Raw genomic sequence first — 16,632 nt, forward strand, 5'->3', positions numbered from 1 at the left:
TTACCGGAAAAGACGGTGCGTTATGAGATTTCCCCGGAAATACGTCACGGCTATTTGTGTATAGAATCCATTTGAGAAAGGAATAAAACACACAAACAAATAAATTAAAAAAAGAATAAAATGGACTATTCCGTGTGTAAATGAAATCCAGTGCAACCAGTTGCCACCTGTGCACACATAATTCATGTATCCCTATTGTAACGTAACCTACGCCCACACGCGCACGCACACACACAGGCACACGCACACACGCGCACACACGCACACGTTTTTGACCGTTTTGGTAACGTGGTCTTTGTCGACATCTGCTGGAATGTGTGTTCCTCTACGCCAAATTTCTGTCAGGCAGTGCGCGTGCTACCTTATGTGACGTAGAATACATTGTGAAAGGACCCCACAAACGGCGGTACGTCGTCGTCATCTGTGCTGCATCGAAAAGACTCTAGAATTGATACAATTGTATCGGCCTGAAATCAGTATCATCTTGTTAAGCACACCGGTAAATATGACACTTTACGAATCTAATACCAATCTGTTATCAAGCACGTCTCGTATGTGAGCAATCTGTTTTCGCAAAAAGAAAAAAATAGCGGATGCGACGGGCAAAATTATTACTCCGTATGAATGGGCTCACGCCAACAGTGTAGACAAAGTAGTGTTTTAGTGCGTCCGTTGTCACTCGAAGATAATTTCTTGCTTTGAGCAAAACTCTCATATCAAATATTCAAACTTGCAAGTATATGGTTCTTGTAATAATTCTGTCTCGTTGTAATTCTGTCTCGTTGAAAATCAACTACGCCTGCTAAGCTAGCAGTTGGAACAATGCTAACAGATGTCGCTTCTTTGTTATTTTTCTTGAACAAGCAGCAATTGAGAACGACGCTTAAAATGCAGCGTTCTATTGGTTATACTGTGTGTTTACAGTGTTGTTAACATTTTGTTTGAGTGCAGAATAAATACTTACATCAACAGTAATCAATTGCACTCTCATTTGAAATCAGTGGCCAACAAGTTTGCTTTTAATAGTGATATAGAAAATATTGATTCATGAAAGGAAACTGAAGGTGTTTTAACACATCTATTTGTTTTGCGCTATATGTGGCATTACTACTACATCCTTCATTCTGGGCTTTTCTAAGCTAACTGACCAGTTTTCCCTACTTCCAGACTGAGTTGGGCTAAGTGCTGTTTTTAGCCCCTGGACTGGCCTGTAGAGAAGCCACGGATGAGACGCAGCCATGTTTCTTTACAACATCACTCTACAACGTGCCACTGGCATCACACATGCCATCCATGGAAACTTCTCAGGTGAGTTTGCTCCTCATTGTTATTGTCTGCTTTTGTCAGCCTAATGCCTGTTCGTGTTTATACCTGGTTAGCTTGACACAGTACTGTGAGCAGAGATGGGCATTTTACATATTTTTGTTGCTCTGTCATTCATCATCCGTCAGTGGCCAGCGACCCCTTCCATCATTGTCAGTCCGGCATTTTTTTCAAGCCCCCAAAAAATGAAATCTCTTCATTTCGTCACCGCTACTTTAGGACCAACTGGAAAAGGTGGGCATTATATATATATATATATATATATATATATATATATATATATATATATATATATATATATATATATAATGCCCACCTTTTCCAGTTATATATATATATATATATATATATATATATATATATATATATATATATATATATATATATATATATATATATATATAATGTTTTTTTTGTCATTTATTATGTGGTGTGTCAGAAAAGCTCCAGGATTGGTCTCACAAAAGTATGTATAACCCAAGCATGTTTTCTCTTAAATGTGGGCCTTGTAATCAACCAATAAGATCTCCAAAGAGATAGAGATCCTGCGGCATTTGCTTTGTCCAAAATGCTTGCTAACAATGCCCTTAGCATCTGACAGTTCCTAGCTATGAAGAACATTACCATGCTGGGGCAACCTTCCTTCTCACCCAACCTGCATTGTGTAAATTTTTCTTCTTTACCAAGCTCAAGGGGGTCATCAAGAGGATCCGTTTTGAAGACGATAATGCTGCGAATGATTCCTGAAGATTTGTTCAAGGAGTGCATGACTAAGTAGGCTAGGAAAGTGCAGTAGACTCCAAGGGAATTGACGATATTGAAAAAGGAAAACTTGAAGTTTGGATTTAAAATCTAACTTTTATGATACCAGTCTTGGAACCTTTCTGACAATAGGGCCCACCATCTGTATATCTCTGCCAAGGATGTCTATATTAGTCTTGGTTCAGCTGCAAACATTTAGATGTGTCTCTCTTAACGATGTTTATTTTTTGAAATGGAACTTATAAGTTCAACATCCAATTTATTGATCTTATGGGAGACCTGTATCTGTTGTGTGTTTTGTTTTTTTGTAGGAACCAAAATGCAGGAGATTGTTGTTTCCAGAGGAAAGATCATAGAGTTGCTCCGACCAGATGCAAATACGGGAAAGGTGCACACACTACTCACAATGGAAGTGTTTGGTATTGTGCGTTCACTAATGGCCTTCCGACTCACAGGAGGAACCAAAGGTATATAACCCAGTGCATGTACAATTGTTTTTTTCCTTATAAATTGCAATGAAATATTGTGTGCACCCAGGACAGGGGTCCCCAAATAAATTGGCAAGAGGTCCAATAACCCGATCAGCATGTTTTTCCAATATCGTGCAGCCCTAGTACATACACTATACGCTGAGGATTGTCACTTGCATCAGTTGATAGATGATTCATCCACAGCTAAATTGCTAATGCAATATACACTGGGCACTTTGATGGCGCTATCACGGTGCACATCCTCAGACAGCAGCGCTGCTACTTGTCGTTGCTCCTTCTTAAGTTGCTCTCCTTTCTCTTCAAATAGCGTGTTTGCCATTGCTTCCAAACATTCCTCGACTATTCCTGAGTCAGTAAAAGGATTTTTGTGTTTGTGCCCAAAATCCACTCCACGCGTAGTGAGCACTTGTAGGCAGATAGCCATTGATGCTGTTAATATTAAAGCATATGCCTCAGTCCATTCGCTTTTCAGTGTCTACTTTTTTTTACTTTTGACAACGCCATACTAAATCACGTTTGTCGTGAGAATCCATGCACCCCGAAAAACAAAACAAATTGCGAGCTTACCAGACCCCGGCTCTGTCAAAGGACCCCGGCCGGCTCAAGCATAGCTTCCCTCGCGCGCGCCTATTCAAAAATCGTCTATCGGTAAAACTGAATATATTAAAATATATTAATTGTTGTAAAAATTGTTGGAGGTCCGGATGAAAGGGTCTCGGGGTCTGGATCTGGACCGTGGTCTGCCATTTGGTGACCCATGATCTAGGAAGAGACTCACCTCTTCAGCTGGCTTTATGGATGTCAACAAGTTAATGCTTTTACAATAAGTAGCGGTGCACATAAGGGGTGCGCAAACATGCTGAACGTACTCATGTGCAAGCTTGAGCTCATGAGCTTTATGCACCCTCAATCCAAAGTGGATGCCGTTGGAACATTTTTGTTGGCCGGTGGGGAGGTGGGGGCACTGATACAAACACAATGTCAAAATAAATTCCCATTCTGCTTTGATTTTTTTTTTTTTTTTTTTTTTACCCTTCCCTTGTCACTGTAGTCTGTTACCCTTCTGTTCTGCTATAATATAAAAGCCAAATAAAAAAATAAGACATTGTGGATTTAATCCTGAAGTGAGATTTTCCCAAAGTTTCTTGTAGATAGCAAACCATGCTGCTGTATTCACCATTATCATTGCTTATGTGTTGTAGATTACATTGTTGTTGGAAGTGACAGCGGTCGTATCGTCATCTTGGAATATCATCCGTCCAAAAACATGTTTGAGAAAATTCACCAGGAGACATTTGGGAAGAGTGGTTGTCGCCGCATTGTCCCAGGACAGTTTTTGGCAGTAGACCCCAAAGGTAGAGCTGTCATGATAGGTATGTTCAATAAAGCTTTTTAGGGTGTTTGCAAGTTGAATAATGAGTGTGTAATGTGTACCATGTACCGTGTACCAACGGGGGCTAGGCAATTCAATGGAATTTAATTGTGATTTTGATTTAAAAAACATTTTAATGCAAGAGATTCATGTAATGTGCACGCCAGTGTTTGGCATGTTCCCCTAAAAAAGTAATTACCTTTTAGTTACAAATTACTTCTTACAAAAAGTCAATTAGTTAGCAACTTAATGGCTAATTTTACCTGTATACATTTATTTGGATTTAAAGCCTGATCGGAATAAAAATGTTTAATGTACACACCCCATTCAAAATTTTCTGACCCAATCAAGATTTTATTCCGAACGAGAGGGGTGGTTTGTCTATTGATAATCCGATCAACGCGCATGAAAACAGTTTAATCGGAATGGCGAGGCTGCGTTCGGTATCGGCATGCGCTGTTCTTGATGTAATTGCATTATGACGTTGTCGTTTCCGCCCATTAAAATGGCGCCGTCTTGACAAGAGTTTGTCTGCAAGGGGAGAACTTTTTTCAAAATTCTTGAAACTTGTTTTTATCAAGATCTTGCTTCAATATAAGTGTTAAAACTATCACAAATACTGTGCTCTATGTCAGCGTGTTTCACGGCTGCCGCAGGGCTGATCAGATTAACGGAGCTGAACATTTCAAAGGCAGATCGGAATGGATCACGTCACATGTGTTGTTAACAGGTGACCACTGAACACAGATCTTCAATTGGAATGATTTAAATCGGAATGACAAAAATGTCTCCATGTAAACATGGCCAGTTACTGTTGTGTAAAAGTAATTAGTTGTTCAGGAAGGTAATTATATTTGTCTATTTCCTGCATTTGTACATTATTGCATAGTAAACTTAGTTTATATCCAAACTCTGAAACATTTAGTAAAAACTAAACATGTTAAGCTATCCTCATATAATGATGATGTGCGCAGGTTGCGTTGCGTAGCAAACAGCCGCTTTTCATGTAACCCAGGCTGGACTGGTGCTGAGACCCTGACATTTTAGCCAGCCCACACCAGCGAAACACGTTGCTCGGAGCAAGTTCACGTGCATGCTTACAAGCAAGTGTGAGAGATGGGGCTGGGGGAAAAAGTCGACCAAGTCGGTTGGGTTGACCACAAAAATTAATCGACGCAAAAATGTATGCGTCGAAGCTATTTTAATCATTTTTAAAAACATTTGCGGGACCTGGAAGTTGCTGAAAGGCCCGGAAACCACTATTTCGTGTTTCTGCACGGACACTTATTGCTTACGGACTCCGACCGGCATTCATCACTTCTAAGATGCTTCTTAGGGTTTGTTTGTGGTCTTTTTAGACTGAAAAGGGAGAAAATTAGCATCGCTGCATGTCTTATGTTTGTAACAAAATAATCTGTGTCAAATTCGCTAAATAAAAGAGCTCTAATAAATTTATTGGCGCCAGACACACGTAAGATGGCGGCCCTACGCGCGTCAGCAACAGGAAGGCGGCATTTACTATGTTAAACATAGAGCAAGAGTCCTCCCGATACAGCGACTTCGCTGAGTTTTTTTTATTTGTTTTTTTTTCACTACAAGTTGCGTGCAGGCGAGGCCATCCAGCATTTGCCATAAGGACTATTGTACAACAGTTTTACACTACTAAATGTGCGAAAACAAATTGACCCAGTTGGCCACAATGCACAACGCAAAGGGAGTTTGCACTTTGCAAACATGGATGCTGGCGGTAGCTACGAACTCACTTTGTGACGTTTATGGATTTGATTGGGATGGAACCAAATAAAATCAGGGTGACGGCGCGGGATCCTGGAGCATAAAGTTATTTGAAAAACCTTTCTGTGCGTGTGTGCAGTGCAGTTGGTGTGCTGCATCAATGGCCATTGTTGGCTTCGACAACTCTATTAGTGATGCACCGAATTTTCGGCCACCCAAAATATTTGGCTGAAAGTGGAAAAAATAGGCATTTTCAGCATTCGGCTTAAATAAAATTAGAAGCCGAAAGAATATGGCCGAAATAGGATGTTGTGGTGATGCAAGCAAAGAAACCCCACTGCAAGCAAGCGTCTGTTTGAGTGTCCGACTCGCTGCTCGCTGGCGTTTCACCGCAACACTGGAGAAGGAGAGAGGCATCGCTTGGTAAACTATTGTACAGCATTTCAGCGGGTCGAAAAAAGAACTGCACTACATGTGAGCCACGCTTTCTCCTGCAGTGCCTTCCTTTTTTTTGATTTGAGTCCTGGTGCCCCCGAAACTCCACTCGAGTGCTGTGGCCGGCGCGGGTCTGCGTGAACTGTGGGGCTGGTAGCAGGCGGCACGCTGAGCCGTCTGACGGCGCGATACACTATAAAAAACACTAAAAACAAAAAGCACACTGTAAAAAAATCCGCGAGGCCGCAAAAGATTAACCCACGAAAAACAAGGGAACACTGTATTGAATTAAAAAAAAAAAAACTCGCAATTTGATTATTTTCCAAAAGTGTTCAGCACTAATGGTGACATTAATGTGAGCTTTGTCCTTTCCTTGTGTAGGAGCAATAGAGAAACAGAAGTTGGTTTATATTCTGAATAGAGATGCAGCTGCACGACTGACCATCTCTTCCCCATTGGAAGCCCACAAAGCCAACACACTGGTATACCATGTAGTGGGTGTGGACGTCGGCTTTGAAAATCCCATGTTCGCTTGTCTTGAAATGGACTATGAGGTACTAGCATGTAAATTGTATTATGAAGAGAAAGAAAGACTACAGTTTTATCTTAAACACCATGTGATGAGTTTGTCATGTCTCTTCTCTGACCTTAACTGAAAAAACATTCACGATCTCTGACTGGGTACTCAAAACAAATGCTGGATTTCCAGCACCTTTTTTGTACATTTTTATATCTGCTGTGTTTTTTTTATGTTTGCATCTTTACAGGAAGCTGACAATGACCCTACTGGAGAAGCTGCAGCCAACACACAACAAACACTAACTTTCTATGAGTTGGACCTTGGCTTGAACCACGTGGTCCGCAAGTACAGTGAAGCTTTGGAAGAACATGGAAACTTTCTCATCACTGGTAGGCAAATGTTCACGAGTCGATTGCACGTAAAGCAACATTTCTTAGACAATGATTTCTCTTTACTGTTTTTATATATGTTTGGAGTAATAATAAATGTTCACTGAACTGACTGAAATAAACTCATAAGGCAAGGTACTGTGTATGCCATTCATACAATTCTCCTCTTGCATATCTAGTTCCTGGTGGTTCCGACGGGCCAAGTGGAGTTCTAATCTGCTCTGAAAACTACATCACATATAAAAATTTTGGGGACCAGCCTGACATTCGTTGTCCTATTCCACGTCGCAGGGTAAGCCTAACTATCCATCCATCTATGGTGACAAGAAAATGTATGTGATCATTTGGAATTTGATGGTTTTCTGAATAAATTTGTCATGTCATCTAATCATCATTTAAGTCAAGAGCAGGCTATTGATGTGAACACTGGACAGAACTCTACACTAACTTTGCACCTGGTTTCACTGGTGCTACCAATTTTCTAATTTGGTCACACACACATGTAGTTTTTGTTAGGGGTGCGCGATGGGGACGATATATTCAATATAAGGTAGAAATTTGGCCCATACTATTGGGCGCAGGCACGGTTAAACATACACTAGCTCAAAACAGATGGCAGCATGCTTTTCACGCTAAAACGTACGCTAGCATGCATGCTAACGTATGTTTTAAAAAATGCAGCGGAGCAAAACTGAGTGCGGTTGTATTTTATTGTAGTATCTAACATTGTAAACAGTGAGTTCAGTTGTACTGCAAGTATTTAACGATGTACTCACTTTACTTTTGATCGGTCCTCATCCACAAAACCCTCAAAGTCCTCATCTTCCGTATCTGAAATGAACAGCTGGGCTACTTCTCCATCATACATGCCAGGTTCCCTCTCGTCATTGTAGTATTGTCACAGTCAGTCTCTTTCCTGTGCGGCTACTCAGAAAGCTTGATCAGTGCAAGCAGACACGTTTCTCCCAAGCATGCACAATCCATTCACAAATTGTGGCATAACTTGCTCAAGCCATTCCATAAAGCGAAAGCAGTGAGCACCAACACGTCCAACTGTATCTTATATACAGAAAACCCGGCCCTAGTTGAGGACTGTCATGCATGAAAACCCAATAGACTGTCGTCATCTCTCAGTGGAGTCTTTCGGGTTACATGCGCAGTGCGTACTGCTCCATGTGACTGAACTGCCCAAGTTGTATGCCCGCATCACCTCAAGCTGTGGCTGGATGGCTAACGTCGCTCAACATGACGCAACGGCTAAAGTTCGCTATGCATCCGGCGTCTATATAACACAAGTCACTAATGATGGCCTCTTCAACAGCAAAAACACGCTTCATTATGACGAAGACGGGGACTCGGGAAGAAAGTCTTGCTAATAAATACCAGCTAAGTTATTGAAGTGCTGTCACAAAACACCCAAATACTTGCTTGTGGGGTATGGTGCACTTGTCACATAGGTCTGGTTGAAACCACGTTACAGCAGAGAGTAACAAACTTTGAACAGCAAAATAAGAGGATTCTGTGGCGAACGAGTAGCCCAACGGCTCTTTGTAGTTTTCTCAATAGTGCGCATGTGTAAAAACTCAGTTTTGTTCCATTAGCTGCCTTTTTAAAAACATGCGCTAGCACTAGCATATGTTTTAGCTTAATAGCATGCTACCATATGTTTTGAGCTAGCATATGTTAAACCATGCGTGCGCCCAATAGTGCAGTGTGCCTTGTGTGTGTTAAACACAGAAATAGCACCAGTAACTGGCTGCGCTTTACAATACGGTGTGCCTTATGGTCGTGAAAATATGGTACTTGCAAAGCATTTGCTGTGTAAGTAGCGGCATTCTTATTTGGCTGCACGTGTTTTGTCATTGAACCAGGGCTCAGGTCTGACTTTTGACTGCACGGTTTTGAATAAAGCCACTGAATCCAGAGGCAGCGTGTGTGTTTGAGGTAGGGATACAAAGCTCATAAAAGTCATCAGAGAACTGACCAGCAGTTTCCCTTGCTTATGGCATTTCGTGTCAACACAGCTCAAACAGAATTCTCAAATGGGCTGTTTGAGCAGATCGGTTTTATATGTCACTAACCCCACCTTTTTCGGTTTTATCCGTCACTAGCTCGGTGCGAACTCCACCCTCACAATTTTGAATCCCACCCTCATTATAATGCTCGTGGAAGCCAGCCGCTGCTCGCGGAAGCCACTCAGCAGGCCCCGCTCCAAGAGAGAGCAGTGACCATCTGGTCTCTGCCTGCTGGCTCGCAAGGTCCACCGCTGGCCGAGTGGGTCCTGCCTTGTTGCCGAGCAGCTTCTGCGAGCCGGAAGGCTCCGTGGAAGTACGGCTGTGTGGGAAGCGGCGACCGAGTTTGCCGAGGCGGAGAATAATGTAATTATGCCTGTTGTAATGGCATTTTGTACATAAAGGTGGCATTCGTGATCATCTATTGAAACTGAAGAGCAGCAAGGCATGTAGCCTATCAATATTTCTTCAGGTGCAGACATGAAAAAAGAGTGTCTAGACCTGTAGCAGGGTGCTACAGAAGAGCCTTGGCCATGCCCAACTCATTCTGTAAACGGAAGCGCTTGGAATCAGGCGAGCCTTGGCCACACCCACCAAAATCCGCCCTTTTGAAGCTGGGCTCACAGTAGACCTGTATTTCTACAGTAAGGTAGAATTTTGAGAGAGAAAAATTAATTTTGATACAGTGTTAGGGCATCCAGAGGATGTTTGTTGTCGCTGCTTTAGGTCCCCTTTAAAAAATCCTTAGCCAATGGGTTTTCAGGATAGCACACATGAATATTAAAGTCTCCCATAAAGAAGATATGATCATATTTCACAGGGCTTAAATTACTCCGGCACAGTGCCGGATTTCCGGCGTAAGAGCCACCAGCGCAATTACAAATCCATCGGGAATTTCATGAGTTACCCAAATGGCCAGTCCATTCACGGCGATGAATCCAAATGCGATGGCTTGATATCGGTCGAACACCAGCTGGCCTCTGTGTTTTCCCCAGCATCGCCGCTTCCTGCGTAAAGGAAGCGTGTGAACGCGGAAGAACGCTGGGTATTGCCAACAACCTCACGATATGATGTGTATCACGATACAGGGGTCACGATATGAGAGACGTATCGCAATATCGAAATACATGGTCTTCAACGTGATACGTATCCCGATATTTTACATTACATGCATTTTTATTATACTGGCCATATCATATGTATACCAAAATTATATGTTTATTATGCTAAGTAGCAAAAAAAAATTGTTGGGCTGGTTTACCACCAAATGGCATGCTTGGTCTAAATGTGCACGCACTTGCAGAGCAAGGAGCCGCTTTTACAGACACATCGGGAAACTTTACAAATAGGCATAGGCCGATATGTCTCTAAGTATTAAAATTACAGCTCTAAAATGTGCTTATTAGAAATATTGGGCAGGGGGGGAGCTTCTTTTTTTTTTTTATTTAGCACATTCTATTTCGTGTTTAAACAAAATATAGGAACATTGGTACATTTAAGAAACATGTAACATGTTAAGTTCAAATAAGTAAATAAATGTTAATAGTCTTCTGTCCTCTGTTTTAATCTTTATTAGCAAGACTCACTGTCCAATCAGTGGTGAGCTATTTTAAGAACAGACTCGAGTTCGTGGGACATGCTGGCACCTACACATACACTTTTTTTTATTTTTATTAAGCAAACTGCGGAGGCACCCGCGTCTCTTTCCTCCGCTTCACCCACTCCCTCCTCCTCGTGCTGTTTGCACATGCACTTAATTGAGGCAATTAACTTCAGAGGCTGCTGTTACACAACCCTGCACAAACAATGCATCGTTAACTGCCTATTTACAAATTAATGTGCAATATCAATTCTGACGCCTGCGTATAGGTACGTGTATTGTAAAGAAGCCCGCAACGATATATTGCCATATCCGCCGGTATGTCAGCCATGAGCAGGGACAACGTTTTATACCAGCCATTAGGGGTGTGAATTGGCAGGTACCTTTCGATTCGTATCACGATTCAATACCGATACAAATCTATAAATTGATTATTGCAAAAAAAAAATTTTACTCAAATTTAGAAAATACTAATCCGTAAACTTGTACATATACACTGTAAGATTTGTACGAAAATGTATGTATTTATCTGAAACTTAAGGCTTATAACTGTGAGCCACTTTATTTAACAATCTGTTGCAATCTGTTTCATGCTTGAACAGCATTGAAATAAAATATTAAGGCTTAATGTTCCATTAATATAACATTCTTACATGCTTAACGTGTGAATCCTAACCCTAAGTAAGACGTTTTGTTGAATATCCCCATAAAAAAAATTATGTTTAAAAATCAATTTGACCGCATATCGAATCGATTCGAGAATTGCGAGCTGTATTATCGCGATATATTACCGAATCGATTTTTTTTAACAACCCTACCAGCCATGCTTGAACACACCCAAAACGCCGATGTGTTGAATGTCCAACAAGGATTCGCAATCATATAAGAGTAGACTCACTCAGTATTGCACCAAGCACTAGTGGGTTGAACGACTCTCTAAAAATATATCTTATATATAAATATCTTGCTATCATATTCTTCGGTTTATTTATGTTTTTACAATTTCAGTCTGACGTCATCGGTGGGTAAACCCATCAGGGTCGTTTGTGAGCTGGGCACAGGTGGCCTAATACCCATTTACACTTGTAATCCTTTGAAGCGTGTGAGGAACCCGAAGACACACAAAACAGGCACTCCAAACATGAAAGCGCCACACAGAAGGGCGTGAGCAGAGGTTTAGAACAGAAGTACCTGCTCTTTGTCACTGTCATGTCAATGATGTTTCTACAACAAAGGCTGTTGGTTTTCATTGTGGCTTTAATGACAAACTGAACCTCAAGCATTGAACTTGCCGCTTTTGCACCAAATTGAATTTTGTGCCCATATGTAGCATATTTCCTGAGGCAGGAATATGACTCCTGTGAATGGCCAATGTGAACGCCTGGAAAGAAATGGGTTACATATGACAAGAGCTTCTAATTGGAACTGATTACAACAGCATGACTGACAGCATGGAACATGTCTGTGACATACAAGACGATGCTAACATACTGTGAGAAAATGTCAACAAATGTTTAACTATTCAGGCAGACCGATTGCAGAGCTTATGTAGCGTATACCAACTTTATTGTGATGTTCTCAAAAAAAAAAAATTGTAATTGTCTTTTTCTTTCTGCTAGAATGACCTGGATGACCCAGAGCGTGGTATGATATTTGTTTGTTCAGCAACCCACAAGACCAAGTCCATGTTCTTCTTCCTAGCCCAGACCGAGCAAGGAGACATTTTTAAAGTTACTTTGGAAACTGATGAAGAAATGGTGAGCAAAATGCATCGACTATTTGTATGATAAGGGTTCTACAATAACAGTGGCCCGATGGCACCGGGACACTACGTGAAGTTTACTAACGCTAGCCCGATTGGGCCAGAACTGGGGCTGGGCAATAAATCAAATTAATTCGATTAATTCGTCCATTTAAAAGTACCACGATGTGAAAATTAGCCAAATCGTGAAATAGAGGTGCATATAAATCAATACACACCCTCTCCCTTTAGCGGCTCGTGTCCGCTTGCACTCTTTGTTTTCGGGTCCTTTGCCGGTTGGCGCGCTTGCTAATGACGCCGCGCTACTATATCAAAGCTGCGGTATTTGACGTCATCGGAAGGCGCAAAGGACCCAGATACAGTCTTGTTTACAATAGATACAAACTACTTAATTGTGGCCTTTAAGTTATGCAAAAGCTATCAGTAGCTTTTTTATTTTTATTTTTATTTTATTTTATTTTTATTTTTTTTGCACAAGCTATGTATGTGGCATTTAAGTTGTGCAAAAGCTATTAGCTTTTCTTTTTTTTGCACAAGCTATGTATGTTAAATTTATGTTAAAAATGATTCAAAATCAGTGTACGTTATTGTCTGAACATTTTGCACAAGATTTCTTTTTTGATAAATCAAACCTTGTTTAGATGTTTTTTTCTTTTTTAACTTTTTATTAAAATCGTAATCGTCCAGAATGATACAAAAAAATCAAGATTACATTTTTGGTCTTTTTACCCTGTAGCACAGATTTTTTTGTGTGTCAGGTTAAATTATTCTAAAAGGAAAAATGGGTTAAACAAGATATACAGCCCAAAACATTTCCAATGTTAAATATTTACTTAGATCACACAATGCAAATAAAACTGCATATGAAAAATTTTAGTTTCCAAAAGCTTAAATAATATAATATCAAGATGCTAAATATGAAATAATAATTTAAACTTTTATTATATCATGAATATTAGGGCTGAACGATTATGGAAAATAATCTAATTGTGATCCCCCCAAATATTGCGATTACAATATCATATACAATTATTTTTTTTCAAGGTCCTTTTCAATATTTTATTTTATTTTATATTGTTTGGATCTTAACTAACCAATCGCAAGTTGATTCGCATGATGTTCATGTTTTGCATATAAACTTGGTAAGTCTACAACACGTTACAGCCATATTATTCTGGCGTCCACTATAACAACTAAAAACATGAGATAACCCCCCAAAAAGTTAAGGAAAATAGTCAAAATCAGCACAAAAAAATGACATTTTGCCCAGCAGAAAAAATGTGGTTCTGAAAGGGCTGCAATAAAGGCAAGTGACACGCATTCAGACCCTCACTGTTTGGTCCGCTTTAAACGGACCAGAGTTCGTTTCCCACGCCGATACCGCGATTAGCGATATATTGGTCAGGTATTAAATCCACGATAATCTATGATAAAAATACTCAAGACATTAATTGCTGTTTTTTCAATGAGAAAATAGTTTCTTTTTGTACCATCACTGAAACAAAATATTAAAACTGGTGTCTTCTTCACAGTGAGTACTTAAGTGTACAATTCACATTTAAAATACCAGTATATGTGGTTAAAGTTATTAAATCGAAATATGAGTTCTAATACATTGATTTTTAGGTCACAGAAATCAGGCTGAAGTATTTTGACACAATCCCTGTGGCAACAGCCATGTGTGTCTTGAAGACTGGCTTCCTGTTTGTGGCTTCAGAATTTGGAAATCAGTAAGTGTCTTAAGGTTGTTTGTAGTTTATTAGATAGGATGTCATTATTGTTTTTAATACAGTACACTCATCACACATTAGGGTTTCTTCTTAGCTGTGATTCACATGTTTAAACTGTGGATTTTTGTTTTTCCACATACACACCATGATGACTGTTTATCTTTTTGTAGTTACCTGTACCAGATTGCCCACTTGGGCGATGATGACGAGGAGCCAGAGTTCTCCTCGGCAATGCCTCTGGAGGAAGGGGACACCTTCTTCTTCCAGCCCCGCCCCCTCAAGAATCTGGTGCTGGTTGATGAACAGGAGAACTTGTCCCCCATCATGGCCTGTCAGGTGGGTGTTTATTTTAAAGTTGGTGTCTTTTAGAGTAATACTTCTAGTATTAGCTCTACCAAAAATAAATCACAGTTTATATAGGTAAAACATCAAATTAAAATGACCTTTGTTCACACACTGTTTTTTGGTTTGGTTGTCATGGGTGCTGAAGGCTCAGTTGTGCTTTTTTTCCATGAATTTTTCTCATGTATGGCTCCCAAAAGCCTAATACATTTAAGCTAGTCTTCAATGCAGGTGGAGACCCCTACGGACATTCTCATTCTCTCTTTCTATGTCTCTCTCTCGCTCTCTCGCTCTCTCTCTCTTATATATATATATATATATATATATATATATATATATATATATATATATATATATATATATATATATATATATATATATATATATATATATATATATATATATATATATATTCATATATATATTCATATATATATATATATATATATATATTCATATATATATTCATATATATATTCATATATATATATATATATATATATTCATATATATATATATATATATATATTCATATATATATATATATATATATATATATTCATATATATATTCATATATATATATATATATATATATTCATATATATATTCATATATATATATATATATATATATTCATATATATATTCATATATATATATATATATATATATTCATATATATATATATATATATATATATTCATATATATATATATATATATATATATTCATATATATATATATATATATATATATATATATATTCATATATATATATATATTCATATATATATATATATATATATATTCATATATATATATATATATATATTCATATATATATATATATATATTCATATATATATATATATATATATATATATACATATATATTCATATATATATATTCATATATATATATTCATATATATATTCATATATATTCATATATATATATATATATATATTCATATATATATATATATATATATATATATTCATATATATATATATATATATATTCATATATATATATATATATATTCATATATATATATATATATATATATTCATGGCAGACAACTATTTAGCCCGTCCAGGACGCGAGCCCTTGTCAAATCTTAATGGCTTGGCAATGTCCCCTGGCTTTGACCCGACAAGGAATACACAATATTTTTTTTTAACTTAAGTCTGTAAAAGAAGGATATGCAGACGCTTTCACGAGCGGTAAGTCAGCCAGGATCGCGGAGGAATGAGGAGATAGAACATCCACAGGAAAGTGGCCGTGAACTGTTTTGGAACCCTTTTTATTTTATTTTATAGTCGTACTACAGTTGTAATGCAGTAATCATGACAAAACGTTATATATGTACTAAAATTGCATGAGGAAAATATAGGGGTAACTACCTGTATACAGACACAGAAATAAAAATGTCACTGTACCACCATTTGGACCAGCATTATAATACAATAATATAGTGGAACTGAGTGTTCTTAAAATAGAGTTAGAGGATATATTCCTAAAATAAACTAGTATTTATTATTGTAGGCCACTGCAACAAACATTTACATTGTGCTTGAATGTAGGAAAATAAGTGTAATGTGTGATGATTACATTCGAATGTAATGAAAAATATTGAATAAAAATCATACTCAAATAAATGTTCAAAAAACATTGCCTAAGCATTAAAGAACCTTAAAATAAGGCTGGTATTGGCACCGACACCTGGTATCGGTACTAGATGCATGTTAAAATAGCATTTTAAAAGACTGATACTGATTACTAATTTGGTCTGTAACATGTCAGAGCATTACATATGCAAAAATGGTGATCACTGTTTTTCAAAATAAAAGCAGGTGTTTGCAAATGTACAAATTATGAGATTTAGGTCATTTTAAATTAAACAAGATATTCAAACGATTAATGGAGTATCAAAATGATTATAATTGAATTTGGCAATTGACTAGTTGTCGAGTAATCAAATAATTGTTGCACGGAATCTGAATCTTACTGAATCAAACCAAAAAATTCAGTTGTTCCATTCAAAATCAAACCGTTCTTGTATCGGATCGCACCCCATGTATACCGTTCATGTATTATATATCATTGGTGTAATCTCAGTGATCTGTATTTTTTTTTTTCAATACCGGAATCAGCC

General features: G+C 38.3%; 1 protein-coding gene across 1 annotated transcript in view; it reads left to right on the plus strand.

The window, feature by feature from the left end:
• Nucleotides 1-383: 383 nt before the first annotated feature.
• sf3b3 (splicing factor 3b, subunit 3) overlaps nucleotides 384-16,632 on the plus strand; it is a 36,428-nt gene continuing 20,179 nt past the window's right edge. Inside the window, exons 1-10 of the mRNA XM_086073811.1 lie at nucleotides 384-499; nucleotides 1,168-1,308; nucleotides 2,397-2,552; nucleotides 3,779-3,949; nucleotides 6,499-6,671; nucleotides 6,885-7,026; nucleotides 7,206-7,318; nucleotides 12,258-12,395; nucleotides 14,027-14,130; nucleotides 14,301-14,466. Of these exons, the coding sequence (XP_085929937.1) occupies nucleotides 1,239-1,308; nucleotides 2,397-2,552; nucleotides 3,779-3,949; nucleotides 6,499-6,671; nucleotides 6,885-7,026; nucleotides 7,206-7,318; nucleotides 12,258-12,395; nucleotides 14,027-14,130; nucleotides 14,301-14,466 (1,233 nt within the window). The 5' untranslated portion in view covers nucleotides 384-499; nucleotides 1,168-1,238. The remainder of the gene's footprint in view (nucleotides 500-1,167; nucleotides 1,309-2,396; nucleotides 2,553-3,778; nucleotides 3,950-6,498; nucleotides 6,672-6,884; nucleotides 7,027-7,205; nucleotides 7,319-12,257; nucleotides 12,396-14,026; nucleotides 14,131-14,300; nucleotides 14,467-16,632) is intronic.

Source organism: Leptonotus elevatus, chromosome 4, assembly GCF_054856555.1.
Source record: "Leptonotus elevatus isolate MCC_2025b chromosome 4, RoL_Lele_1.0, whole genome shotgun sequence".
NCBI classification, from domain to species: Eukaryota; Metazoa; Chordata; class Actinopteri; order Syngnathiformes; family Syngnathidae; genus Leptonotus; species Leptonotus elevatus.